This window comes from Phalacrocorax aristotelis, chromosome 1 (assembly GCF_949628215.1).
Source record: "Phalacrocorax aristotelis chromosome 1, bGulAri2.1, whole genome shotgun sequence".
NCBI lineage: Eukaryota > Metazoa > Chordata > Aves > Suliformes > Phalacrocoracidae > Phalacrocorax > Phalacrocorax aristotelis.
Window position 1 is genome coordinate 149,975,823 of NC_134276.1, and position 27,237 is coordinate 150,003,059.

Genomic DNA, 27,237 nt, shown 5'->3' on the forward strand with positions numbered 1-27,237 from the left:
TAAATGTATCAAAAAATATTATTGTTTTTTAATTTAAGGATAAAACAAGTTATAAACAAAATTACAAAATATATACAATACAATATTGGGTACAAGTCAAAAGAGCATATTATCTTCCAAGATATCACATTTTTAAAAAGTTGAAGTAAAATTCCCTTAAGATTTTTTTTTTGACAAGTGAACTCAGGAGGACAGGAAGATGACAAGCTTACCTGAACACAAAGTAGAAAGGCCTGGATGTATTTACATCTCACAAGCTGTTATCCAGTGGGCTGGACTGCAGAAACTGTGATAAATATGGTAAACCCCAGCCTCGACTAGTCTGCTACCCAGTCAGTGCTACATGGGCCAACATGCAACCACTCACAGGGAACAATTAATTCTATTGCATGGAGCCCAATATTTTAAAAACACTGGAATTGATACAGTTACCATCACTGCTCCTGGAAGACAAACCATTAGTCTATTAAGCGTTTCACAATGATTAGCCTGAATTACCTGCGCTTGAGTTTATACCCTCATAAGTACATCTTACGCTCATTTTAGCTCAGCCTCCCCTGAGTTATGATCTCCACTGTAAAACAGTATCTGCTGAAGCGACACTTTTTTCCCCTCTGAAATAGTCTTTCATTTTCATAACTGTGTGTCACTATCTGCGTCTTCAGCTCAAGTCTTACTAGTGCTAACATGTCTAAAAGCAAACAGCAGTGAGTTGTAGAATACACCAGACTCCCCTCATTCAGTAATTCTGTATTCAGTCCCAGATTCTCCTTATGATTGTTTAGTAAGCCCAAACCCCAATTTTTGATCCATTATTCCCTTTTTCCCGTTCCTCCCATGGCTGTTTTTTCAAAAGCATGCCTCCCAGTAGGGAGGTAGGGAGAGTTATGGAGACTCCTAATTAAAAGTTTATCTCACTTACTGCACAGATTTCTGAATGGCCATGGAATTGCAGTTGCAAATGAATGAAGGAGGAGCAAAAGAAAAGAAATCTCCAGATACACATTATCAACCAGGTAGACACAGCCCTAACCTAGCTGAAGTTTAAGGCACACATCTTTAACACAGTATTTACAACACAATATTTAAAATGTGTATTCAAATGGCAATGCATATTTTGCCATTTTCCGAACCCTGGCCATGACTATTATCCAGTGCAATACAACCAGTATGGCTGGAGAGCATTTGAAGGCACAAGTGGATGAGCCACAATAATCTTTCTGCCATCCATCGGTGAGGACTCAATGTAATGCATTTCCCCAAGGAACAAAACTACTGCCTGTTCTTTCACAGGGGTGGTTAATACTCCCTGCTTCTTCTCCACAGAGATTGGAAGCAATGTTACCGGTCTGCTGGGAAATCCTACCTCCTAGCAACAGACAGGAAGATCCCACCAGTAAGTCATTTACAATACAAGGACAAAAATGGTGTCGGAAATGCAATTTCAGCACTGTGCACAGTACCACCTTCCATCCCTGTATTTCAAATGAAGCAGGTCCCAGATAGAGCCTAACAGTCCTCCAAAGACTGGCCAATGTCCATCACATCAGCTGGATACCCCCAGTCAGAGCTCCGTTGAATGTCCTGGAAAAACAGCTGCTGCTGGAGGCTCTTTAGACTGTTCAAGACCTCTGGAGAGAGTTCATGGAAGACCACCTGCTTTTCCTGATCCTCCACCTCTTCTTCCTCCTCCTCCTCCTCCTCCACAAGGTCATCAGGGGGCAGAGGAGAACATCTAGAGATGTAGCCCTGGTCTGACTGCACTGACTGTCTTTGGTCTTTGCATTGGTCATCAAAGACCAACTGGTGTTGCTCATCAGCCTCCTCTTGGCAGAGAGATGGCTCTGAAGGAACCACACTCTGCTGATAAAGAGACACCATAAGTCCATCCAGATGGTGTCTCAGTTCACCCGAGAGGTTTGCAGGACTCTCGTCATCTATCGCTGAAACTTGAGAGTCATTGTGGAGGATGATATTATTCCTCATTGGAAAGCTTGTTTCCACAAGAGGAGCTCCTTCCGTACAGTCCTCATTACTCACTACATGATGACCAAGTATATTTCTCTCTTCTATGGAAGAGACTGGCTCCACTACCTGAACTAGAGGAGCCTCATCCACAGGAAGGACTACAGTCTGAGTAGTCAGATCCCCACAAGGGTTAAGCTGAGGCTGCAGTTTACAGCCTCTACTTTCACCTTCGTGCATGTGGAGGTTGATGACATAACAGCAGTTAGGGTCAGGCTCCCGTAGGCGCAGCTGGTGTTTCACAATTCCACCTGGTTCACTTAGCAATGAATCCACCTGGCTCTCTCTGTTTAGGGACTGCAACTCTTCATCATTATCCAGGCAAACGGTTTCACTCTCAAACCAGTCCGGGTGCTCCATCTGCCAGTTCTTGAACTTCTGTACTGCCTCTTTCAACTTCCTCCCACTAGGGGTATCAGTGTAGTTTTCAGCTGTGATTTCCCGGATTTGATGGATGCGCCCAGGTTCAAACTTCTCCAAATCCTGAATCCGAAAATAAATATCCTCAAACTTGTCCATCAGTCGGTACCTGGATGTGACATTGAACAGATCAGGTATATCTTTCTCACTACTTATCCCCTCAAAATAGCAGACTATATACATTCCAAAACAGGCTGGCTTCTTGAAATCTGGCAGGATCAAATTCAAGGCTGGGGTGAACAGGTCTCCCATTGGCTTTTGCTGATCTTGCTTGAGACATACAGGCTCACTCCCAAGCATGGCTTGCCATTTGGCCTGGGTGCCCCGTGAACATAAGATGATAATCTTTGAAGACAGGTCTTCCATTTCCTTCTTCTGTCGAGTAAGCCAGGGTAACGGCCCTAACTCTGAGATCTGCTGATCTTCTAGCAGATCCAAGGCTACAGCAGTGCCACAGACCGTCATCAGAAATTCGGCAAACTTCAGCACCACATCCACATAGAGCAGGTGATCAGCAGAGTACACAATCCAAACCTTTCGGGGCTTCAAGGGTGGCAGAGGAAGGTAGATATACGGTGATGCTGAAAGACAAAAATATTCATCCCAGCCACATTCCCAAAATTGTCATGGTGCAAGCCAGCAGCAATCAACATAGAATATTAACAAAAAGTGCTAGCAACTACCCAATTTTGGCAATCTATGTAGACAACATCTCATTGCAGAAATTTAATATGGAAGTCCAGGCAGTGGAGAAGTGCTTTATAATAATGCCTGGACGGTTCATGGAATTTCACCACACAAGTAATACACCAGCTTCAAGAGGCTTGCAAATGTAGCTATATTTTCTGCTGGAGAGCTGAGTGCATCCACCTCCCCCCAAAAAATAAAATCTTCTATTGCTATGGCTTAGATGATTAGCAAAGGTTATTTTGCCAGTACAGCCTCAGCTGGGTCAAAAGGCTCACCACCTTACAAATCAATTCTCCCATGTGCCAAACAGAGCATTTCAATTTCCACATTCTCTGTCCAAGGCTATTGGATATTACAAAGTTTCTTTTAGAACAGGAAGATCCTAAGCCTACGTTTTGGTTTTGGGAAGCACCTATAGAGTAGTAGAGCCTATAAGGGCCCCTTTGGGACAATTGTATGATACTTCCAGAATACATTACATGCGCCTGATAGAACACAGGCAGAACACCTTACCAGTTTGCAAATCTTTGTCATTGCATTTCCCTCGCCAGTGTCCTGGAAGAGAGAAAGTCACTGTCAGTTCTGAAAACACGAAATAAGATTAAACCCTTAAAATAACAGCACCTTCCAAAGATTAGGTTAAAAAAAATTAACTGTGCAGTGATAAAACCATGGGGAGAGAGAAGCCTAATAGAAGTTATACTAAATGAATAAAGACTCTTCTACAGCCAATTTTGCTAGGTACTTTGCCTCATTTTTTCTTTGAGAGGAGAAGGAATGCACTCAAAACAAATTTTCTCCATCTTCCCCAGATCTGGCCAGCCTCAAGTGGTACAGGACCCCCAACTGTTCTGTTAGCTCTCCTTAAGAGGAGGCTTTTTTAAAGATAGTTTTTTCTTAAGAGGCTAATAAAATGTCCCTAGCTACATCTTATAGATAAGTTTGATGTTAAGAAATTTTCCAAGAAGTTTTCAAACCCCTCCCCCAACCCCCCAAAAAACCCCCAAAAGACAGTGAGATGCAGTTTCCCTGTGATAACTGCCTTATGGTTGCAGCACAAAGGACTAGGAATTAGTCCTTCGGTACCCAATTTTCTGACCCGCTCAATGTCAACCTCTGCATCCTGTTTTTCTTCTTCCATCAAAACTGAAAAATATTTAAGCTCAAAATACTACAAAAGTGAATTTTGTAGAGACTCTGGGGGACAGGGGAAAGACTACAGTCTGGACAAACAGGAAGCTTGTGTCCTGCAAAACTCTCATGCAGTGCAGGAGAAAAATAAATGAAAAGGTATCAGTAGCAATCTGCAGGAAACAAAAGGCTGAACTATGAAGTTCCTTCCCCGAGCTCTGAATCACTATGGAGTATCAGACAGCAGAACCCATGGAAGTCGACCTAACTGGGTGCATGGTATTAGGATGTATAGGTACAAGTCCTATGACATAAAACAGAAGATGTTTACATAGGCAGTATCTTAGTGGCAAGACATCAGAACAGCAAGGAAGAAAACAGCAGTAGAAGTAGGTACAGAAGTAGGAAAAATACAGTATTAGCATTGACTCTTTTCTTCCTAGCTGGTATGAGTCTTACCTGCTCGTTTTTTGGTCATACAAATCACACCTGCTATAACTGATCCCACCAGTAACACAGAGATCCCAGTGATACACCAGTAGAGCCATATAATCATATCACCTGCAGTATAAAAACAGAGCTCAGACATTGCTTTATACAAACAAGAGTTTCACTAAAGAACAGAAGTTTCTTGAGCAGCAGGGGCGAAGAGAGAAGGACTCCAGCTCTGCCCAAAACCACGTGTAGCCCAGCCCTCCCCCCCTTACAACATACCACAGTCACTTCTCAAAAAATTTTCCTGCTTTCTCGAATCATCATAAAAGATGCTTTTGCTCCACAAAGAACCATATGTGCAAGACATGGAAAATACAAATCAATAACCTTCATCTAAGCAGCAGTGTTTACCCAGCTTTGACATGCATGCCACCCATGTCCTGGCTGTTCATGTAACCTATCTTAAAAAAAAAAAATCACCATTCTGGGTGGTGTAATTTTTCAGTCTACGGTTTAAGGAGAAGCCACAGCCTGAGCATTCACGCACCATTACGGGAGTCACACACACCCCCCCCACCTGAGACATTAACTGCTAGGACCAGAGTCCCTTCGAAGCAGGCAGCTCCACTGAGCCGATGGGTGCCCCTTTTCAACTGCTCACTCACACACGCTCACTCTCAGGTGCTTTCTCTCTCCTCAGGCTTGACCCTAGGTTTGCCTGAAGCAGTGCTGCAACACCACATATGCCAGATTAATTTACTGAGTGGTACAGCGATACAGAACAGCTCAAGCTGGGTGCCTCCAGAGAGGGACCCTGAACAAAGGAACCCCTGGGCAATTTTACCCTTACAATCTGACTTCCTTTCCCCTCAACACAATGGTTCGGTCCAACAGCAATATTTGGGTCTGGGGTCTTCTTGTTCCTTATTGGATCCTTTCTCTGCCTCCAGGCAGGACATTCCATTTCTTATCTTAATGAATGAAGCTTCTGCTGATAGTTGTGGCTACCTTATCTGTCTGGTTTGCACCAGTTTCGAGGCCTTCCTTTATGTAACTACGTAAAAGTTCGGTATACGGTCAGCCTATCTAGGTGAAATCTCACAACTTGTAGCCTAAGGCTTTAGCAAGCCTTGCTATTAATGCTATGTACTGGATTCCATTTGAGCTAGAAAGTGACTTCTGCAATACAGGTGTTTTTCTCTTTTATAATCTTGGGCAAACCAGCTCCTTACAGGTGTTGTTGCAGCCAAAAAAAGATGTCAAATCATTATGCACATGATTTATCTTGACATTCATAAAAATGAATATATGCAAGCTATTCTCTCCAAAAGCTGCTTTATATTATGCAAATTTTTTAACACTGAGCAAAGTGACAGAAAGTATTTTATATTAAGACTCTTCTTGTCAAAACTGTTTCTCAAAGATTTTTAGGCAAGTGAAGTATCTCTAAAAAAATTGCTCTTTAAGGTTCACACTGCATACAAATACTTGTCTTGTTAAATCATGGAGAAGTAACTCTTAACACAATTCACTCTGAATTCAGTGTTACAAGGGGACATTTCCTGCCATCGGGTCATTCCCAGGGAGGATCATTTGTTATATATGACAGGAAAAGAGCAGCAAGAAAGGTTTCAGAGTATTAGAAGAACTTCTTACCTGATGGGTCTGTACCTGCAAAAGACGAGAGTTATATTAAAAATTCAGCTCTCATCTGTAAGACAATGGGAATCTAATTTACAGAAAAGCAGTTCTCACTTGGAGCTGGTGAACATGGGATGAAAACAGAGTGTCTCAGACAGTCTGTGCCACAGTTTGTGAAGAATGGCTGAATCTGCAGTTGAAATAAATTCAGAAAACAGAAGTTATTCTTAAAAGCAATTCTGTTCCTCACTTTACTTCCCCCCACCTCTACAGTCCCTGTATTTTAGCACAGGGACACAGAATTCCCATTTCCCTTCAGAAAACAAGATCAGTGAAGAATTCTTACACTACATATTAAGACAGCAATGAGCTCCTGGGGTTGCACGCTTGCCATTCCCACTCCACAGTCTGACTTGGCAACCCTATACACTAAGGAAAAGCCACTGCCTACAGAGAAGTGTACAAAGAAATTGCTCTTTCAGCCATAACCATAATTTCCCTGATACAGGTAATTAGGGATTAGGCAATCTCAGAGCAAAACACTGTGCAAAAATCATAATATTCCTAAGCTGTTCATTGCCTTGTTGGTGAAGGAAGGACACAAGGACAACATTGAAATCCTACCTGTATTTTGTAGTTGCAGCAAGCTCTTATGTTCTTCTCTATTTTGATTGTGACATTCACTTGCTGTTGTAGTCCACCCTGCAGAAGTCAGATGCAAGTTATAATGGAAGGAAGAAAAATGGAATGAAAGCAGGAAAACAGAAAAAATGTTGACATGAGCCTATGAAGTCATCCAAAGCAGCAGAATTTTTTGTTTTTTAACAAGAAGCCCACAGAGAACAGAACAAATAAATGGTCTGGCCACCACCACTGCACGTGTCCTGTGTGACAGACATGGTAATACAATTAAGAATGATTAAGACAGCAGGCTAAGGTTCCACAGGTAACAGGAAACAATGAAGGATGTACACTGTGTAACTTCAAATGTGTTAACTTAAACTTACAGATTCTTAACAATGTTAATGTCTTCAGTTATTTAATGTGCAAACATTACCAAGCTTCCTCATTTAATTAAAAAAGCTGCCAACGCTGCTGCTTCTGTCTGACACTAGAACAGACAAATTGCCCTTGTTACCTGCTGTATACAATCAATATCATGACCATCTAAATATATTCTTTACAATAACTAATATATACCCCAAAATAAGGTATATTCCCCTCTTCTAGGAAAAATGCACATATTAGTGCACGCAGTATGAAGAGTTAAGTGTGGAATGAATGGAAAGAATAAGCAAACTGAATGCCAATAAATCTGCCCTCCCCAAAGGACAGGTGCAGACTGGTACCCAATATTCAGCATTTCTCCTCCCTCAGATGCCTGAAGGGGAGCATTTCTTATGTCAGAAGACACTCTGGATCTACTCCGAGCTTCTCAAAAATGCAGGCTGTAAGACCTATAGAAACTGATTTTCAGTTTGATTGAAACATCTGTTAGATGACCACTCATTCTTGATCTAAAAAATTGAATTAACACCTCCCCACCATCACATTTGATAAACTATTTCAAAGATGTATTGAAAATCTGCACCTCAATTTTGGCTGATCTAGTTTTATCCACCATGCTTTGGCTTGACAAAGGTAAAAGCCTAGATAGTCAAATATCAAATTTCCATGTTCTTTACAGACATTTGCAGACTGCTCTGTGCATTATAAAACCTCTTTTGATCTTTTATCCACCAAATTCCTGAAATAAAGTTCCCCTTTCCACAGGTATTTAAAATTTGTGAAAATAATTAATTGAAAATTGCCATACAAGTGTATTTGTTACATCTCCTACATCATGGCTTCAACTCCTTGTTTACCAACCATTAAAGAACTGTTTGTCTAGATTTCCACAGAGGATAATTTAAGAAGGTAATTACCTCGGTGAAGTCATGTGTGATCATTTTACACTTCTTCTCATTCAGGAAACTGGCCACATGAATTTGGTATCGGGTTGACTCCATCCAAGGGTTAAAGCTCACAAGCAGAGTTGTATCGTCTAGACTTCTGCCTTGGATCCTGGGCTCCCACAAGCTGCCTGGAAGTAGTGCAGATATTCAAGTTTTGCAACTGTCAGAAATATTTTATCAGGGCACCCGTGTCTACATGACTCAAACAGAAAAATTTTTACCTGTCTTTATACATGGGATGGTTCTTTTCATTAGAGAGTCCTTGCAGTCTGCAAGAAAGACCGTCAATGACTAGTCAGAAACGTTGTACTTCCATTTAGGAAAATTACCCATTTTCTTATCAGAAGCCAGACACCTAATTAAGCCCTCCTTGATGAGTAGAGACCTTTGTTCCAATGCAGCAGCAAAATTCTGCAGCAGAATAGTATTGGTTCCTCCAAGGTATAAACTAGCCCCTCCACTGATTTTAGGGTTTGTTTCCCGCCTCCCCAGAACAGAGATAATTAAGAAAACACTGAAAATATACAACACACTTATAATTGTAACATAAGCAAGGGTTATCAAATATAAGACTGGTGCAGAGAGGGTCATAGTGGAATTAACACTTCATATTGACCTCTGGACCTTGAGAGCGCCACAGCTATAGATTAATCCAAAAGCATTCTGCCCCAGGAAAACTAGGAGGCTGGAATCAATCTTGATCCCAAAACACTCTTCCACATTTATAATTTTCCTTGCTTCATTTAGCAGAATGGCCCTGCTCTTTGGGACTTTCTTCAGAGTCAAATCCAGAGTTACAGGTTTAACATTTAGCAATGTGGGACTTAGAAGTCTCAGCCTGAACTATGCCTCCTCCAGGGTTTGGACACAAAGGAAAAGGAACAACAACTTGCTTAAAACAGCTGAAAGAAAATATTGCACGTCTTAAATTTCCAACTTTCAAAGTTGGAAAATATATCTAGTGCATCTGCAATTCACATGTAAGCTCTAATCAGCAAAGCTCCCTGCAACTGCTGAGTTTGACACAATGCACTAGGTTTTTCAAGAAGAGTGGAAGACAAAAGCCAGGAAGTTCTCAGTATGACCAGCTACAAGAAAGGATAAGTCAGCTGAAAACCAAGCTGAAACCCTTTCCTTTTCCAGCTCACATTGACTGACAGACCACATGCTTATAGCTGTCAACATGACTTTGTAGTTATAAAATGGCAAAGTAAGTTAAGAAGAATATGAACCAGTTTGAGTGCCAAAAATTTATAAACCATTCAGTGCAGCCAGAGGGCACTGCAGATGCTCAGCACCTTCAAGGAAAACAATAGTTCTTTTTAGTTATAGGAAAATTTTCGTATAAATGAGAAAAGGTCAGGCACTCAGCTCTGTCAAGTTTTTTTTGTAAATTATGCCTAACTGTGCCTTTGAAATCAAGCTTCACCCATCTGAATTTAACATTGGAAGCCAAACTTTACTCCTGATTTGGAAATTCTGGCCTGTACTTCCAGCTTCCACAAGCAGAGGGGCAACTTTGACATATGTACAATTAAGTAAAAGCTGCAGCAATAGCATGCAAAGAGCACAAAAGATCACTCTACAGCCCCATTTATGTAGATGAAATATCTTTGTGCCTGCCCCACTGCAACAAAATCCAGGAGATGTAACTTCTCTTCAAACACCCCTCAGAGGGGCACCTATACTGTTTTTCAGGTTTCATTACGGATTTCTCCTTCGCCATAGCTGTAGCAGAATTCTTGACAAGCTACAAATGCATTTTCTCAGAAATCAGAGGCCCAAGTCCAAGCTTTTGTCCAGCTTTCTCATGAGCATCTAAAATATTTGTAGCAGTGTCTTCCATGTAGGAATGACAGCCAACCAGATTCAAAGGGTCTGGCCTTCACAGAATAGTCTCTCCACAGGCACTTTATTCCAAGCAGAAAATTGACAAGCTTCTGGACACAGCATCCCAGCAATAAGGACGGTGACTTGTAGCACACACAGTTTGGATATATACCACAGGGGTGTTGTAGATAAGGCTAACACGATGGACTTTCTAAACAGCAATGCTCAGAAAGAAAACCATGTTTTTATAATACTGTCACCCTATTGCCGAACTTGTTCACAGTTCATTGGTCTGGAAAAAAAGAAAAAACATCAAAAAAGCAAACACAGGTCCACAAACCATCACAGTCCTAAGCTCAAGGCCTAGATGAACTAAAGCTTCTCTTACCAGGCATTGTGAGAGATGTGGACTTGTAATTGTAGTCTCCATTTAAGCCCACTTTGGGCAGGTGGTAGACAGTCACTTGGTAAGTCTGCCCAGGTTCCACTTCAAAACGGTCAAAAGTGAAATTCCACTGAAAACCAGAACACATTCACAAGGACTTAAAATAAGAATGTTGTCCTATAAAGACACTGAACTTAACAGCTGACTTGGTCCTGTTCCACTGCATTCCCTCATCCCATATGACCCTTTTTCTGAAGATTGACTCAGAACCATGGAACTCAGGTGTATTAAATAACAAGTCCCTTGGTCCATCTCAAATTTTTCTATTTAGAATGAGAAAAATAGTTATTTCTTGGGATCTCTGAACTGATACAACAGCCTCATGCCAAACAACTGCATGGAGTTTCCACTTAATTACATTCTGAACTGAAAGGAAATGAGGCTAAAACATGCAGTTTTGAGACTGAAATTCTAGCCTAGTATGAATCTTGCTGTGCAAGTGCTAAGCACTTAGAATTGCCCCTGTACCTATATAGTTCTGTACCTGGCCATTCCACAGATGTTTCCTTAAATCTATACCGTTCAGCATATCAACAGTGCTGTACAAATTCTGGGAGAGGCACTGGTTCCAGATGGTAAGCCAACTATGGCCCAATTCTGCGTGATAATGAACTCCAGATTCCTATTGTTCTTAGAGGGAGCTGTGGATGCTCAGCATTTTTCCAACAACTTTCCTACACTGTGTAAGCTGAAGGACCACCCCCAAAGTCGGTGCTTTCCTCCACAGAAAGAGAGTACAAGAAAGAAGTGGAAGTAAAAGGAAGGGTTGAGTTAAAGAAGGCTGTGTCACAGCTGTCAAGCAGAATATGAAAACCCCTACAATTATTTGCTTTAAGCAGCATCCAGAACGATATGTTCTAGGCACCAAAAGCAACAGTTCTTAAAACCTGAAGGATGGGAAGAGTGAAAAAGAAACCAAGATAAGCAAGCATCTTGTACACAGTTACACACAAGTGTAAAACAAACTGGAAACAGCAGCAGGTCTCAAGCCCAGTGTCTTGATTATTTCATCAACTCTTCTAACCAGTCTGCACTTTTTAATCGATAACCTTGCTGCATGACAGTGAAAGCAGAAACAAACCCACAGACTAGAGAAAGTAGTTTAGAGCCCTTTGCACTCACCCGGCCTCCATCTGGACGGACCTGAAGTGGCAAGTTGTTCTGAAAGTCAAACTGGGCACAGATCTGTTGATTGCTGTTCACTTGCATCACAGCCAGCTCTGCCCCTCGCAGGCACCGGATGCTAGCTGCAGAGAGGGACAGAGATGCCTTTTCCTGTCATCTGCACATGTAGAGGTTGCAGCCCCCACAGAGATTACAACTGTGCCTAGTCTTGTCACAGCCTTACTCCTTTGAAGTGCCGGGGATCCCAATGCAAAGATAACTGGCTATGAAAAAGTGAGCATGCAGGGTTGACTAACAGCAGTTTCAGCTTAAAGGTTGTCCTGCATGACAAGAGCTCCCTCTGTGCAAACAAAGGGGCAGAATACAAGGCAACTTCATTCTTCCAGACACCCTGGCAGTTCCACAGGTTCAGTGTTGTGCATAGATCCATCTCTCAAGGCTGCCTCATGCAGTTTGGGCACCAAAGCAAATATGCTTTTATTTTGGTACAGACAACACCAATGAGGAAGTTTATAACTGTAGCTACACAAAACGACTGGGTTACCCAAGTCACACCTGCTTCTACACTACTATAGCTATACTCAATTCTCATTCACTCAGTTCACAGATGTAATTCCTCTGCAGGAGACTGCTGCAGTCATTATTATGCCTTGAAAAAGCAATGCTTGGAGCGTGAACCTCCTTTCTCCCCTCACTGCCATGGTAGAGCTGTGGGTCACTTGATTCCATTTTTGTCTGCTTTTCCCATTTTAAATATCATTATTTCATACTAGTGGAAACATTTTAGATTCTTGAATGCCCAGCATACACAAAGCCCCAACTCAGTCACCAAGAAAAAAAATCATCCCCCAAAACGAAAAAATTAAGCAGCCAAACCCCCAAATATCAAAACTCTGCTTTCATGACTAGATCACTAAAAGATTTCAAGTCATAATTCTCCTCCCTGTCCTTACTAGATCACACCTAATTCCTCTGCTCCACATCCACATTAAACAACCACCACTTACCATCAGTGGCCACTTTCCATTCTATCCGAAGCACAGGAAGCAGGTTTCCATCCATCTGACGGAAAACGTCAGAAGAGACTTGCAGACTGCTTGGAGCAGAAGGAGTCCATGTGGGAACCTGCAGCCAGCTCGCCTCCATGCAGGTACCTGTCCAGCAAATGCAAGCCACCACGTAGAGCAGGGCCAAGGAAACTCTGCTTAATTGCAGTTATGGTCTGCCCTTTGGGTCAGGGTTACTGAGAGGGCAAAACTGGGTGACAGACTGCTTCACAGTTCAGAAAGGCAGTTTTCAGCATGCAAATACTTTATAAATTGCCTGTAATATTCTGAACTCACTCACTCTAGTAACTTAACTTCCTCTTTTCCTTAAAATCCATTAGTACTTATCACATATCAATGTAGTCAGGTTAAACAGGTCAAGTAAGTTTACTCAATATCTCCTGCAGCAAGTCTATACCTCACTGCTGAAACAGACCTATATTAGAAGACTAGTACTAATTTGCAGCCTTCCAATGATACGAAGGCTGTCAGATGCCCAGGGAAATTATTCCAATAGTTAATTACTTTCTGTTGAAAGACTGCCTTACTTCTAATTTGAATATACATCTGAATTTAGCTTCCAAAAGCTGCTTGTTATGCCTTTCCTAAACTAATGAGCTCTCTGGACACAAAAAAAAAATCATTTATGTTAGTACAGTGCGAGGGAAAACTGGTCCTGTAATCTCATCAGAAAATGAAGTCAGATATGACAGGAATTAGACAGACATGATATACTTTGACTTTTGTAAGACATTTGACTTAGAGCATATTAAAAATAGCTTTGATGAATATCAGTGAAGCACAAACACAGGAAGAGCTAGGCTGACAAATCAAGGAGGAGTTGCAAGTGGGAAATCATTACCGTTCGAGTGTTTTAAATAGCTCTGCTGGGGTGGGTGTAGGCCCAATGATATGCATTTTTCTAAAAAATATCAACAATCTAAAAGTAAATATAAAATCACCGATGATAGATCATATGATAACTTGGGGGCAGGGGAAGGCAGCACTGCCAATAAAAACAAATCTGAGCCACTTTGTATACTGGACCCATTCAGACAAAACACTTCTTGACACACTGTAATATACATCTAAGCACATGTAGTGCAGGCCATATCTACCTAATGAGAATTTGTAACAGTATTTATTTACAAAAGCACTGCTGAAAAACTAACAGAAAAACTACTGAACATGAGCTGTGTCATGCAATCTATGAATCATATGAACAGGCTAGTGTGATCAGTGAATATATCAAAAAAGTATAAAGGTAAAACGATTATACAGGTTGGGGAGAGATCAGTTCGATATTCTTTCACTACTTGTTGCATCCACACTAAACCACTGTAATATTGAAAAGAGAACAACAAAGAACAAGAAAATCAATTTGTAGCTTGAATCCTCAAAAGCAAAACATGTTTTGCTAACAGTTTCAGCTGACAGAAATCCATGCTGCTAATGAAAGGTTGCTCTCTTGGATATATTTTCCACTTATTCCCTTGCATGAGCTCAAACAATGATGGGGCAGTGTGATGATTTGATTCATAAAAATGATCTACCAAACAAAGATTTCCCCGTTTCCTTGGTGGGCTACTCTGTCCAGCAGAGCTCAAGGAAGCGGCTCAGCCTGCAGGCCCAGCACCATTGGCACTGTCCTAGAGGAAGCAGTGGGAGCACGTAGCCAGATGCTGGCAGGGACATGGCTAAGAGCACCACTTTCCCCTCCAGCAGTTTGCCATTACACAGTGCACAGTCAGCCCCCTGCGAAAGTACATTTTCAGTGATGGGAACAGTGGAAAGTGGGTGCTATCCCTTCTTATGACAGCTTGGGAAGTAATTAGACAATCCTCAAATACTCATTCTACTAAAAAATATCTACAGAAAACCTGATATGACTGAAGTACCTTTCAGAAAAGGGTGTACTAAGCACTAAAAAACCCCAAATCTTTCCCTTAGAGCAGAAAAACATAACAAGAACCATAGGGCAGAATTTAAACCAAATATTGAAATAAGGCCGCATTTTAATGGTGGAGCTGCAGTTTGGCTGAGCCATGCTGTCAAGCTGTAATCCAATGGCCATCTGCCAGTGGGAAAAATGATGCAATCCGATCCCGCCCAATCCCTCTTCTGCGAAAAAAGTTTAAAATTTGGTTATTTGCAGCAGAGGCATCAAGAGCATGCAAGCATGGCTACAAAAATATTTGTGCCCGTACAATACAGGGTTGGGCACTGAGGCAGAAATGGGCCTGCTTAGAACAATGATTGCAAAGAAAGGCCAAGGAGCTCTGCAGCACCACCCAGACACATCCGTGTACCAAACGGAAAAATGCAGAACATTCTCCCTTTTTTAAGAACATTACCCATAACTATACTGAAGTGTTTCAGATGTGTGCCATTGCGAAGACTTGACCCCTTACACCTGATATGTCCAATATATTTGTTCAGTGGTACTTAAAGTAACTCTAGTCTCCTTTTCCAAATCATGGAATTATTCAGGTTAGAAAAGACCTTTAAGACCATTGAGTTAATTCATTGGACTTCATGACCAATAATTTACACTAATTGCTCTCAGCTGCACCCCTTCAAACCCCTTTTTGAAAGCTAGTTCAGACATTAATTTTTCATCTAGTACTGCCATAAATATAATAGCTTGTAGTGAACATTTACTGACAAACATCCTAAAATTCCCATTTCTTTAAAAAACTGACCATCCCATCTTTAAATAGAAGCTAAACAAGTTGTGTTGTGTTCCACCCATCCCACCCTCCACTCCCAAATCTCCATCTTGAAGACGACTTAACTTCCCATTCCTCTTTTAGCTGGAGCTGATTATGGATCAAACCGAAAAAATCCCAAAGCAAGGCACGATAGCAGTGTTTCACTTTGCATCTCTCCGATTCTAGCAGGAAGAACTTGCTGTATGAGCCCAGTTAAAAAAACCCAAAGTGCCTGATCTGACGAGAAAACTGCAATGAAGAAAAAAAATTACTTACTATTTCTTACGAGGCAGTTTAAATCCTGTGGGGGGGAAAGAAACAAGAATATTACTCTCAGAATAGAAACTGGATTGACAGTAATTTGCTTCTGCTTGGTGGCAGAAGAGGGGCAGGAAGAAAACAATTCGGTAAATAGTGACACATACAAACTGGAAGAATTAACCATCAAGAAACATTGCACAAAGTTGTTAAACAGTAAACCGAAGGACACGGCATGAAACCTGTGACAGTAGTAGTTACATTAATGGAAAGAAATTGGAGAGGCAAAAATGCAAGATGATGAGAGTAAAAACCTTTCAAAAACAGGACTGTGAAAATTGAAACCACCGTGACATGAAAGACTGCTTGAAACACAATTGCTTTAAGGCACTGCTACACAGCACTGATCCTGCTGTTAATGCTTGCAAGGTCTAAGCCCATCTGACTGGGAGAATGAGCTCGCTGCAGCTAGGCTTGCACTGAAGTACGGGGTTACCTAGTGCAGGGCACCCCTTTCATCTTACATTTGGGTTCAAAGCCACTATGCAATGACACTCTAAAAACTTAAATTTGATAAATGACTACTAGCACACAGTGATGAACAGTCCTGCATTGCCTGAACAGAAAGATTGCATGTCTTTTTCCTGATGCCTTACAAGAAGCAGGGAAGATAAAAGAAAACTTCTGGCAAGTGCCAGTCTTTTAAGTAGAATATGGTGATTTTACCACACGGTCACCAGGAAAAAGCACATAAACTTGCTTGGTTAATGTGATGCAAAATCCTAGCAATAAGGAACTCTGAAGTTTTCACTAACTTAATAAATCAGGAAGAGGGCTAGGTTTCCTCACACTCGTTTCCTATGCCTTAACATATAAAGGTGGATATTATTGTCACACTGCTGCCACAATACAATTCATTCAAGTGCAGAAGGCAAGGCAGTGGGGTTTTTAACCTCTCTGCAACTTGTTAAGGTCAACTCCAAGTGTATTGGGGGGCTCAGCTTATTAATGCAGTGTAGCCATGGCTATCCAAGGTTGTCTTTACATTTTCAGGGATGGATGCCTGAAAAAGCCAGCTGTGCCTTTTTGGGAGTGAACATGCCCTCCTCCAGTGTGGCATGGAAAGCTAATATTTCAGAGACACTAAGCTGGCATTAGACACCATCACTGCCAGAGATGCAGCCCTAAACCTCCATTCACTTACACCCCAGCACTGCAGCTTGCCCTGTGCTGGCACAAGCATGTGTGCGACCACGCAGGTGCCTGGCTACAGCCCGAAACCCACTCAAGGGGAGGAAGGGAGGTCAGCTGTGAACCAGATCTTCTGCCCTTCTGCTCTGCTGCACCTCTGCTCCTGCTTGTAGAGGAGAGGCTGGGAACAAGCCACCAGGCCAGAGGAGGAAGGCGAGCACTGCTCTTTCATGGGTGTGCTGGCTTTTGTCTGTTTGTAACAAGCTAGAACTACATCCTGCCTTTGAAAAAGTCCAAGTGAAAGCAAAACATCACATCAGTTAATAAACTTTTTATTATTTCAAGGAAATACAAAGTATAAGCAATTAATTAAATCAGGTATCATACAAGCTGTGCTGAGCAACATTTCAAACATGAGCAGAGTTCTACCGACTATGAAAAAATAATGCCGACATTAACACATTTCAGCTAATGTAACTGTGTTTCCCTGAGAGAAAGCAGACAGAGTTAGCATTAAGCTCCTCATGCAAATATGAAAAATAAAACCTGAAAATATCTTCCAGGCTCACGTTACACAAGTCAAAACAATACACAGGTATAAATCCAGTCTTCAGACACCCTTCAAAATAACACATCCACACTCCAATAGGCAGTACTACAAACATACCCAAGATGTGGTATATTGAAAAAGATGCAGCATAACACCCAAGTTGTGTAACATTGGCCAACCTTATTATCGTTTAGGAAATATTTCAATCAGTTCAAGGAAAGAATCTGCCTAATTGGCCACTCTGAATTCTAAATATATACAAGTCTATATAACAGTTTGCCTGAGAACTGAACTTTGGTGAAGAACAGTTTTCCTACCAGCCAGCTAGCAACGTTGCATTTTTGAAAGTGAAATCATCTTTGCTGCACTAAATTAGGACTAAGGCAATATCCCAGAGTCAGAATAAATATTCTGATTACTTCAAACTGTAAGCAACATTTCTTTTATAAATCAGGAGGCAAGGGAGATAAACAGTGACACAACCTTTCCTTGCTGTTCTCCTCCTTCCTCCCCAGCAGCTCACCTGCAGAAACGACCTGCTTTCTCCCTTATCTTCACTCTGGATCTTCTTGAAGTTTTCAACTCACTGTCAGATTCCCAGCCTCACTTCTAGGTTGCAGCACTAACAACTCTGGAAACACCCAAACAGGGTTTTGCTAGAAGGGAGTCTTGGGACAAATGGCCCCAAAAGCTGTGTAGCTGTGCCCTGCCTGGGGCAGAGGAGCTCTAACATAACCAAGAGCAAATTAAATGTATGAACTTAACAGCAATGTGTAACAGCATGTAAGACTTTTCACTATATTTATTGTGCTCAAAAGGTCAAACCAGCCACAAGTAGGGTAATCAACTTGATAAATTTGAATATAAATACAATTTAATCTGAACTGTACTTTCACAATTACACTGCACTTAATTATTGCAGACAAATGTACAGACAAATCCTCCATTGAGTATTTAGATCCTGTCAGGCTTAAGAAAAACTGGTTGCAAGTATAGTTAATAGAAATGTTATTGCGACTTTGTACCTCCCAAATCAGGTTTCCTCCCCCCCGGCCCCGGAACACTCCCACATAGCATCTGCAACCTAAATCCTTTGATAATGGAACAAACCTAGAAAGCAAGCAAGCAAATGCTGATTAAACTGAACCAAAACTAGCTAAACTACAATTGCTGAAAAAGAGAAAAATACAGTTTGTAACTACCAGTATGGAAAAGCAGATTAAGCTATGGAAAAAAAAAACCCTACTCCTAACACTTTAAATGCTTAATCAGACTTTCTTATGTAAATTATTTAGCCTGACAATGCTCCTTGCATAAATAGGTGCAGTGGTTTTGGCTGGGATGCAGTTAATTTTCTTCACAGCAGCTGGTATGGGGCTATGTTTTGGATTTGTGACCAAAACAGTATTGATAACACAGGGTTGTTGTAGTTATTACTGAATAGTGCTTACACAGCATCACGGCCTTTTATGTTTCTCACACTGCTCTCACCAAGCAGGTAGGCTGGCGGTGCACAGAATCTGGGAGGGGACACAGCCAGGACAGCTGGCCCAACTGACCAAAGGGATACCCCAGACCATATGACACTGTGCTCAGCAATTAAAGCTGGGGGAAGGAGGAGGAAGGGAGGACATTCAGAGTTATGGCATTTGTCTTCCCAAGTAACCTTCACATACGATGAAGCCCTGCTTTCCTGGGGATGACTAAACATCTGCCTGCTGATGGAAGCCAGTTCCTTATTCTGCTTTTTGCTTGCATGCACAGCTTTTGCTTTACCTATTAAACTGTCTATCTCAATCAACAAGTTTTCTTGCTCTTGCCCTTCCAATTCTCTGCGCATCCCACTGCGGGGAGAGAATGAGCAGCTGCGTGGCATTGAGCTGCCAGCTGGGGTGAACCCACAACAGGCAACAAAAATAACTGGCTACTAATCATGGTCTTTCATTTGTAATGTAATGACTTCTATTAAAACCTATCACTTAATATTCAGTCTTTTTGTCCTTGTACTGTTGCAGTTATCAGTAATCACTGTAAATTGCATCATGATAAAGCCCTTATATAAATTATAAGGTATTACTTGCCTGAAGAGCAGCAACATCTGCTTTCATTTGAGTGTCAGTGTTTCTGTTTATCAGCAGATAAGACATGGTTAAATGAGGAAGTGTTGCATTTTTCCTTTTTTGTTTTAGGATCAATATGAATATTGAACCAGCACAGCACATAAATGGGTTCTCTCTACCTCCAGGTCTACTGTCCCAGGTAAAATGTTAGCAATGATGTTCCCAGCATCAATGAGGCTGTGCCCTTTCTGACATTCATTAAAAAGCCACAAGCTTAATCAGGAACAATCAGTCAGCTGATAAGGATTCAGAATTGAGGCTTGACAATTAAGATGTCTCTTACCTTTCAATACCTAGTTTCTACAGAGACAAACAACAATAGTTCTTCTGGTGTGCCACCATTCCCCAACCCTACTCAGGATTTTCGAAGGGCTACTTACATATGTTTTTTTCCTATCCCACACCAGCCTGTCTACCTTCTGTGCCAGTAACACTTTATGTGTAGCTGACTATGCTGGAGTATTTTAAGCTGGCACCAGTTAGTCAAGAATTTAGTAGGTTTACCACAAGAGGGCGGGGAAGGATTCTCCCACCACACAGCAGCCTGTGCCAACTCAGTTGTCAGTCCGCACCCTTCCCAGTCCCCAAAGCACTACAGGGATGACCTAACAGCCCCATACACCCAGAAGAACCATTCATCCTTGCTGTTGGCATAAGGAAGCAAAGATAACAGAAGGAGAAGACGAAGCCACAATGCAGGCGGAGATATAACCACCCGAAAGGGTACCTAGAAAGCAATCACCATGACAACCCTCATCTCCTTTTTGGATACTGCCCAGGTGAACTGGACCGGGCTGCAGCTGAGGGCACGCTTTTATACCAAGAAAGTGTAACTCCAGAGAATGACATCCAAAAGTCAAAAAGCAATTAAAGAAAAACACAAGTCAGTTTTGCAGTAAAATCAACTACTTCCAGATTTGCACTGGCTACCTTGTCAGCACCAAGGGGGAATACCCTGCTTGTTTTCCCTTGTAGAGGTTCAACCAAACCAAAAACTTATCTGATACATTGGCTCTCAGAGTGCATTAACAAAGCTGTGGTCAGCAGAAGTACTTAGCCTAGTATCCCTACTTCAGCAAGCACAAGTTTAGGTGATAAAATGAAAATAAAATTACAGCAATGATGGTTTCTGATCACCCACATAAAGCTAGAAGCATGTAAGAAGCATTGACAGAATTGAGACATGTGTCAGCCTGCACACAACAGACAAGTGGGAAGAGAAGGAACAAAAATTAAGAGCTCTGCAGAAAAGCTAAAGATGGAGCCCACAGTCAAGCAACATTCTCTGCATGTTATTCTAGAAGAAGGGGCTTAAATCGACGTGTTCTCATCAGCCTTCTGTTGCCTTGCAGGCCCAACAAGCAAATCTACAGACATGGGAAGCAGTTTTGGGTGATGCCCGAAACTATTACCGGCAGAAGAGGATAGGCAGAGTCAGTTTTTCATGTTTACTTGCCATGTTTTCACAGAAAGCTAAACAACTGTTTCTTTCACTCTTTCTTCCAAGATTTTTCTTGCTTTTGACATCAAAAAAGAACAGACCATATGCTGTGAGAATCATATGAATCTGAAAAAAATGGGGCACTTTAACAGCACCATGCCATATCAATTCAATTAAATTAATAGGAGGCCAAGATTTCCCCACAGGATGCTGCCATAACTAGCAAGAAACTGCCAGGAGCTGGGCAAGCATCCAATTTTCCTTTGAAGAGAAGCTGCTGAATAGAAAGGACTCCAGCTTCCCAAAATCTGCCTCGCACCTATGAGCCATTCCACCTATCTTCTGAGGCATGGCCAATTTGAAGTTTAGTCCAGTTTCCCTTTCCTGAGCCCTTAGTTAAAAGACGCAGAGATCAATAGGACATGAACATGTTAGAAGAATAACTGCTGAAAGATTATTTAAGGCTGATAGGAAACAATTATCTTCTACAAAATTGTTTTTATTTTTAAAGAATTTTCTCTACTGTTTCTAAGTTTTTCTCTTGCCCTCATATAAATTCTTGGCAAAAATCAAAACCAAACTCAAAGTTGAAGCTTCTTCACAAAAATAAGTTTTCAAGTTTTCTTTATTATATTTTGGTAGTTTTGATCACTAACCCTTTTTGTGCCAAGGAGGCCAGAAATATTTTAACAGCACTAAGCGTGACCATGGTTTATGGTAACATCCTACCCAGCAAAAAGATACCACAGAGGGGAATGAGAGAAGTCAGTCAATAGCAAAGGCAAAACGAACACATTTGTAAGGGAGGACCGGGAATAGCCTTCCTCGTATGCGCCATCATTGTTCATCTTCACAAGAGAATTCTTCTCCGGACACTTTTAGTGAATATCCATCAAGCTGGCAAGATGGATTTCAAAGACCAAATCGTATACAACTATCCAGCCCCTTAAAGATGGCAGGGTTATAAACACTGCATTCCTCCAGGACATGAGGCATGCTGTATCGTGAAATGGTTATGGCTCACTGTGCGAACACAGTGATTAAACACTTCATGGTGAGCAACCAGATGGGTATTTAAGCTGTGGGATGTTCTTCCCCTGTGCATAGAAAAAAAACCTGAACCCCACCTTCCTGCAGATGACATGTTCAAATAGTAGTTACTAGAAGGAACTGGATTTGCAGCTGTGCTATTCAGCCTTACAGCTGAGCAGGTTTGATGGAGTGGCAGTGAATAAGGCCCATTGAGTCCATTTGTTGGCATTTTAATAAGATGAGCTGTTAACGAGCATTTAGTTTTACTTTCACAATTTGCAGGTGCCTACTGATACAACACTTTCCCTCCACCACTCCATCACCAAAACAGCCTCTGTCACATGAAAGTTTTGCTGACAAAAGCACTGTTGCTCGCCCTGACCTACTCTGGAGCTTAGCAACAGCAGCGTGAGTGTAATGGGTTATAAAAAGGAAGTGGGTCTCACCAATCTTGCCCAGCAACAGCTTCTCTTTTGAGACACACTGCAGTCACTCACTGGGTTACTGAATCACCCTCTGAAAACAGTGCAACCGACGGAAGGGGAAATTGTTTTCAACTATCATAACTTCAGCAGATGGTACTTTTTCCTATATGTGTCAACAGCTTCACAATTGCTTCTAAAGAGGCTGCTCAGCAGCTTAAGCCAACTCATTTTTCTTAAGTCTGTCTGCATTTTAGAAAATGGCTTATTGAAAGAAAAGGCCAAAGTAGCAGGCTTACACATTCACTGATCTATGAGCACACGCAGAGTGCAGAGCAACACATTTCCTCAGTGAAAGCTGATGATATACTGGGTGAACCCCTCATCAAGTTCCTGTGGTACAGAGGTACAGCCGGGAAGAAAAAGTCAGTCAAAGCCCAGTCATCCAAGGACTCACAGAAACTCTATAACACATTACTCAAGGTCTGTGTGACTAACAATGTTTGGGATACCCATAGTAATGTTACCCATAGTAGTGACGCTTAAGCAATGTTGTAATGTCCTCTCCCCTTTTCTAAGTTTTTACATCTTGTAACTCCACAACACCCAGCCTAGAGCAGAATTCCAGAAGTGGACTGTTTTCTTCAGGTATTTTTAAATAGGAGTGAAGGCAGCAGAGCAGACATCAGGTAAAACAACATTTAAGTATATGGTCAAACATTAGGAAAAGAGGCAGAATAGACAAAGGATAGGAAACACGTACAGGAAGAGATTACAGAAGCTTTCATCCCAAAGGACACATTTTGATTTACATACGTCTACAGCTACATCTGACTAGCTGCCTTCTTTAGACTGCTGAAAGTGCATCACAACATATAAAACTTTCTAGCTTACAAGACAGCTGACCATTATCCTGTTTATGCATGCAGTGCTATTGTTAACAGAAATAAAAAGCAAAACCAGATCTCTTTCCACTCCTACTTTCTCTTTACATGTATCTTAGACCAAAGGAAAAAAAAAAAACCCCAACCCCAAAAACCTTCAGAGAGAGAAAAACCAGCTCGGAGTTCATACCGTGGGGAGCCAAAGTTAGCTCAGGTTGATTAGTTCACTTTTTCATAGACACCACATCTGCACCTGTCAACCTATATCCTCTCTGGCTGGTTTCACAGGGAGCAAAGGCAACCAAAATCTGCCTTTTCAAAATTTCAAGTACATACAATGCTTGTTTACCTCCTCCTTCAGCAGGGATTCCCTGCTTCCTCCTAAAAACCCCTCAGCTGCAAGGAACAGGTTAAAACATTTACGACGTTAGGCAACCTCAGCTATTAGCAAAGACTCACATCCTGCTCAGTAACTTCAGGCAGTTTTGGCAAATCTCAGCCCCAGCTACGGCCCCTCACAGAGTTTAGTGACAGGCGTTTCCTGGCAGCCAACGCATGGCCAGGCTAATTCCACGGTATTTATAATTCTAGTTTAACATTAAATTAACGCAGTTGCGCACTACGTACAGTTGGCTCTGGTACATACAGACCACATCAACCACAACCGACCACCCCCCCCGCCCCAAACCGTACAAAAACAACCACCGTGTCTTAACCGAACAACGCAGCGTGACACAAACATGAGGTCAGCAGCAGGACCACAACCGCCACCGACAGGGGTGGGCCGAGAGCACCCACCACCAGCTGGGGTAGCCGCGCACCCCCCACCCTGCGCGCTCCCGCCGCCCCGCCGGGAAGCGCTCCCCTCCCGTTCTGCCCGCCCGCGGACGCGGGGCCGCGGCGGCTCCGGGGCAAGGGAGCCGCTTGCTGCGCCCCGCTCGGGACGGGGCCCGGCCCCGGCCGGCGGGCACCGCGCCCCCCGCCCGACAAGCCCTGTCCCGGGCGGGCGAGACCACCCTGAGTCCCGCCCCCCCCCCCGCCAGCCCATCCGGCGGGGAAACCGCTCCCGCACCCCCACATCCCGGCCACCCCGGCACACCGGCCACTGGCGGCGGGAGACACGGCAGGAAGCGGGAAGCCCCCGCCTCCCCGGCCCTGCCGCCGGGCCCGGCCCGCTCCGGGGGCCGCGGGGGTGCCACCAGCCCTGCGCCCCGCCCGGCCCCGCCGCCTGCTTGCCTGCCTACCGGCGCCTCCGGCTTCCCGGCACTCCCCGCCCCACCGCGCTTACCGGCTGCGAGCAGGTGAAGGGCGGCGCGGCACCCAGCAGAAGCCGTAGGGCTGCGCCGGTGGGCGAGATGAGGAGGAGGAGAAAGAACAGCAGGGGCAGCCGCCGCGGCCCCGCACCCGCCATGGCCCCGCCGCCAACGGCCTCGGGGCTTCCGGGCTCCAACCTGGGCGCGGGGCGGTGCCGGCCCTCACCTGAGGCGGGGCCGGGGCGGTGCTAAGGCGGCGTCGGGGCGGGGTAACGGCACCGTCCCGGGAGCCCGTCCGCCGCAAGGAGCCGTTGGGCCGGTTGTTTCCCGGGGAGGGCGAGGCCTGAGGAGCGGAGCGGGCCGGGGGATCGATGCAGCCTCCCGGGCCTGCGCCCGAGGCGGGTGGGCGGCGGTGGCGGGTTTCCTGGCGTCCCCGGCCTGCTTCGGGTTGCCGTGAGCCTCGAGTGACTCCCGACGGGTGGCAGTTCCGTGGGCAGCGGTCGCCGCCGCGGAGCCAAACGTGGTTTCACCTGGGTTTTGTCTTCGCGTTCACGGGTAAATGGAGGGGTCAGCGCACTCGTCCTCCCTGGTTCACACCTTTGGCGTCGGGTAAATACCATCAGCGTTAAAAACTGACATCAGCAGTGCTCTGCAACTACCCAATAAAAAGCATTACAGGTGTACGTTCTATTTTTCCTGTCCTGGGACTATTCTAAATGCACCCAATTGACGGGGCCGTGCAAACCTTTTACTTGATCACGATGCTCACCGCCTTTCAGCTGTCTCACAGGTTTCACTCGGGGTTTTGCATCGTTCTTCACAGTGCAGGACACCCACAGCCGGCTTTCACCTGGGTTTTTGCCATGGTTTTCACCTCGTCGTTTTCGCACAAAGCTGTAGCCCGGCCCTGGGGAACTCAGCCGGATTTCCAGCTCAGCAAGCTTTTCAGCAAAGCTTGCCGGTTTGCTGGACTTTGACAGACAGCTGAGAGCATGGCGGTTTCGTATGGTTTTGTGGTGGCAACCGTCTAACTGAGGGCTGGTCTGAGCCTGGAGAGAATGAGGTTTCTGTAATCATTCTGCCTTTCCAACGCCTTACGCTGATGACATCTACAGGTTTTAATCACCTCCTGGGTTTTATCGTTTTGTGATGCCACTAATTAATAGTAGCAGCAAAGCCTGCAGTTCTGACAATTGTGTGCAAGTCAGGGAAAAAAAATATATACATGTAATTGAAGAAAAACATTTTTTTTCTTTAGACATTATTTTGCTTGATCTTATTATACCAATGCACTTGGACTGAGTATGCTATAACTTACAGGGCTGTGACAGGAAATACAGTGTTCAGCTGGCGTTGCAGCGTAATTGCTTGATAACCATGGTAGAAATAATTTGTTCAAGGAAAAAATAAATGCGTGGTGTGTTGCTTATTGTCATCCCATTAGCTTCATGGCTTATGTATATACTAATTACACTCTATTTAGTCTGCAAGCATTCATTTTTTGATGCGTACGCTTGGTAGAAAAGAATCCTGTGGAGAAAATGTTAAGTGTGTGGTTATGTATGAGTCACACTTTGGACATCATGATGTGGCAGAATTTCTGTAGTGACAGCAGTACAAAGAGCAGTTAGATTTCCTAAGTTACTGTTTAACGGGGCAGGCTGTGACTGTCCAGGACTGTTCTGCAGGCCCTTAAATACAGATGAGAGCCCGTGAATGGCAGCAGGACTGGTGATAGGAAATAAGGGGCTGCAGGAAGCTGTCTTATTTTCATCCACTGCTGGGTGAAGGGAGCAATGTCAAAGGAGTTCTGATAACATTTACAATATTAAACAAATCTGGACATTGTTTAGAAATTTATTAGCAATTTTAAAATAACATCATTCCTTAGATAAAAATGCAATCTTACAGGAATATACATTTGTCCCACACAGAGATGACCCTATAGCTCACTGGCGGGCCATTCGCTCTAACTTTCCTCTGTTGATTTTAAAACGTGCGAGAGGGCAAGACGGACTCTGGCACTGATGACAGGCTTACATGACGGTTACAAACTGTACAGCATTATTTACAAAAGCATTTCCGTGGGTTCATGAAAACTAGATATAAAATTGTGGAAGGAGGTAAAGAATTGAGATGGGGAAGGGCTCGGGTGGAGGTGCAAGGGAGGGCTGGGTGGGTGGGCAGGGGGTGCAGGGAAGAGTGGGAGAGGAGGTTTATATCTGGACTGGTTTATACTTGAGAGAGGTCATTTTACAGCTCTGGGCAATTCAAATGAAGCCAAAACACTTATATTTATTGACATTTATAGCTGATGATCAGAGCAGGAAATGGTGCTCCAGGGCCTGAACTTAAGAGGTGCTGAAGAACCCCCATCTTCCCTGAAGTCACTGGGAAACACAGGTATGCAGTACCTTGCTGGGCCAGACCCAAACCATGCAGATGCAGGCCAGATAGAATACCCCCAGACCTTAAACAGTTTTGATCCTGCAGTGCTCAGTCATTGACGCTGATGTGAATTCAGCCTGAGTGAGAGATCAGCTCCTAAACCACCCTTTCACTCTTGAAGCTGGACTAGATTCCAACCACTTCTTGCCAGAATTCACCCAAAGCGTCTTATCCCCTGCTCTAC

The 27,237-nt window shown here is 43.3% G+C and overlaps 1 protein-coding gene and 1 long non-coding RNA gene across 4 annotated transcripts; one reads left to right on the plus strand and one right to left on the minus strand.

Annotated features, from left to right (window-relative positions):
- On the minus strand, positions 1-24,828 carry IL17RA (interleukin 17 receptor A). 3 transcript variants are annotated; one of them, XM_075115635.1, is made up of 13 exons: positions 24,641-24,828; positions 15,731-15,755; positions 12,705-12,851; positions 11,695-11,819; positions 10,516-10,642; positions 8,519-8,566; positions 8,268-8,425; positions 6,967-7,044; positions 6,457-6,532; positions 6,358-6,372; positions 4,726-4,827; positions 3,649-3,690; positions 1-3,026 (listed from the first exon to the last, which is right to left on the minus strand). In XM_075115635.1, exons 1-13 carry the CDS (start codon positions 24,761-24,763, stop codon positions 1,510-1,512), a joined length of 2,583 nt encoding a protein of 860 aa, XP_074971736.1. In that variant the 5' UTR covers positions 24,764-24,828; the 3' UTR covers positions 1-1,509. The 3 variants fall into 3 exon arrangements, with proteins under 3 accessions (XP_074971736.1, XP_074971744.1, XP_074971726.1); XM_075115643.1 differs by lacking the exon at positions 6,358-6,372; XM_075115625.1 differs by lacking the exon at positions 6,358-6,372 and having other exon boundaries at positions 4,726-4,832; positions 6,447-6,532; positions 24,641-24,827.
- On the plus strand, positions 24,725-26,048 carry LOC142067211 (uncharacterized). The gene is made up of 2 exons (XR_012663930.1): positions 24,725-25,160; positions 25,434-26,048. It is a non-coding gene; the product is annotated as an uncharacterized LOC142067211 (long non-coding RNA).
- The last annotated feature ends 1,189 nt before the right edge of the window (positions 26,049-27,237 follow it).

What these genes read in the sequence shown, in the direction of transcription:
- IL17RA (XM_075115635.1), bottom strand. Translation starts at nt 24,763, where the DNA reads ATGGCGGGTGCGGGGCCGCGGCGGCTGCCCCTGCTGTTCTTTCTCCTC. An exon ending in ATGGAAAGTGGCCACTGATG is followed by an intron (nt 11,820 to 12,704) that starts GTAAGTGGTGGT and finishes CCCTCTCTGCAG; the next exon opens with CTAGCATCCGGTGCCTGCGA. An exon ending in CACATCTCTCACAATGCCTG is followed by an intron (nt 8,567 to 10,515) that starts GTAAGAGAAGCT and finishes TCTTTCTTGCAG; the next exon opens with ACTGCAAGGACTCTCTAATG.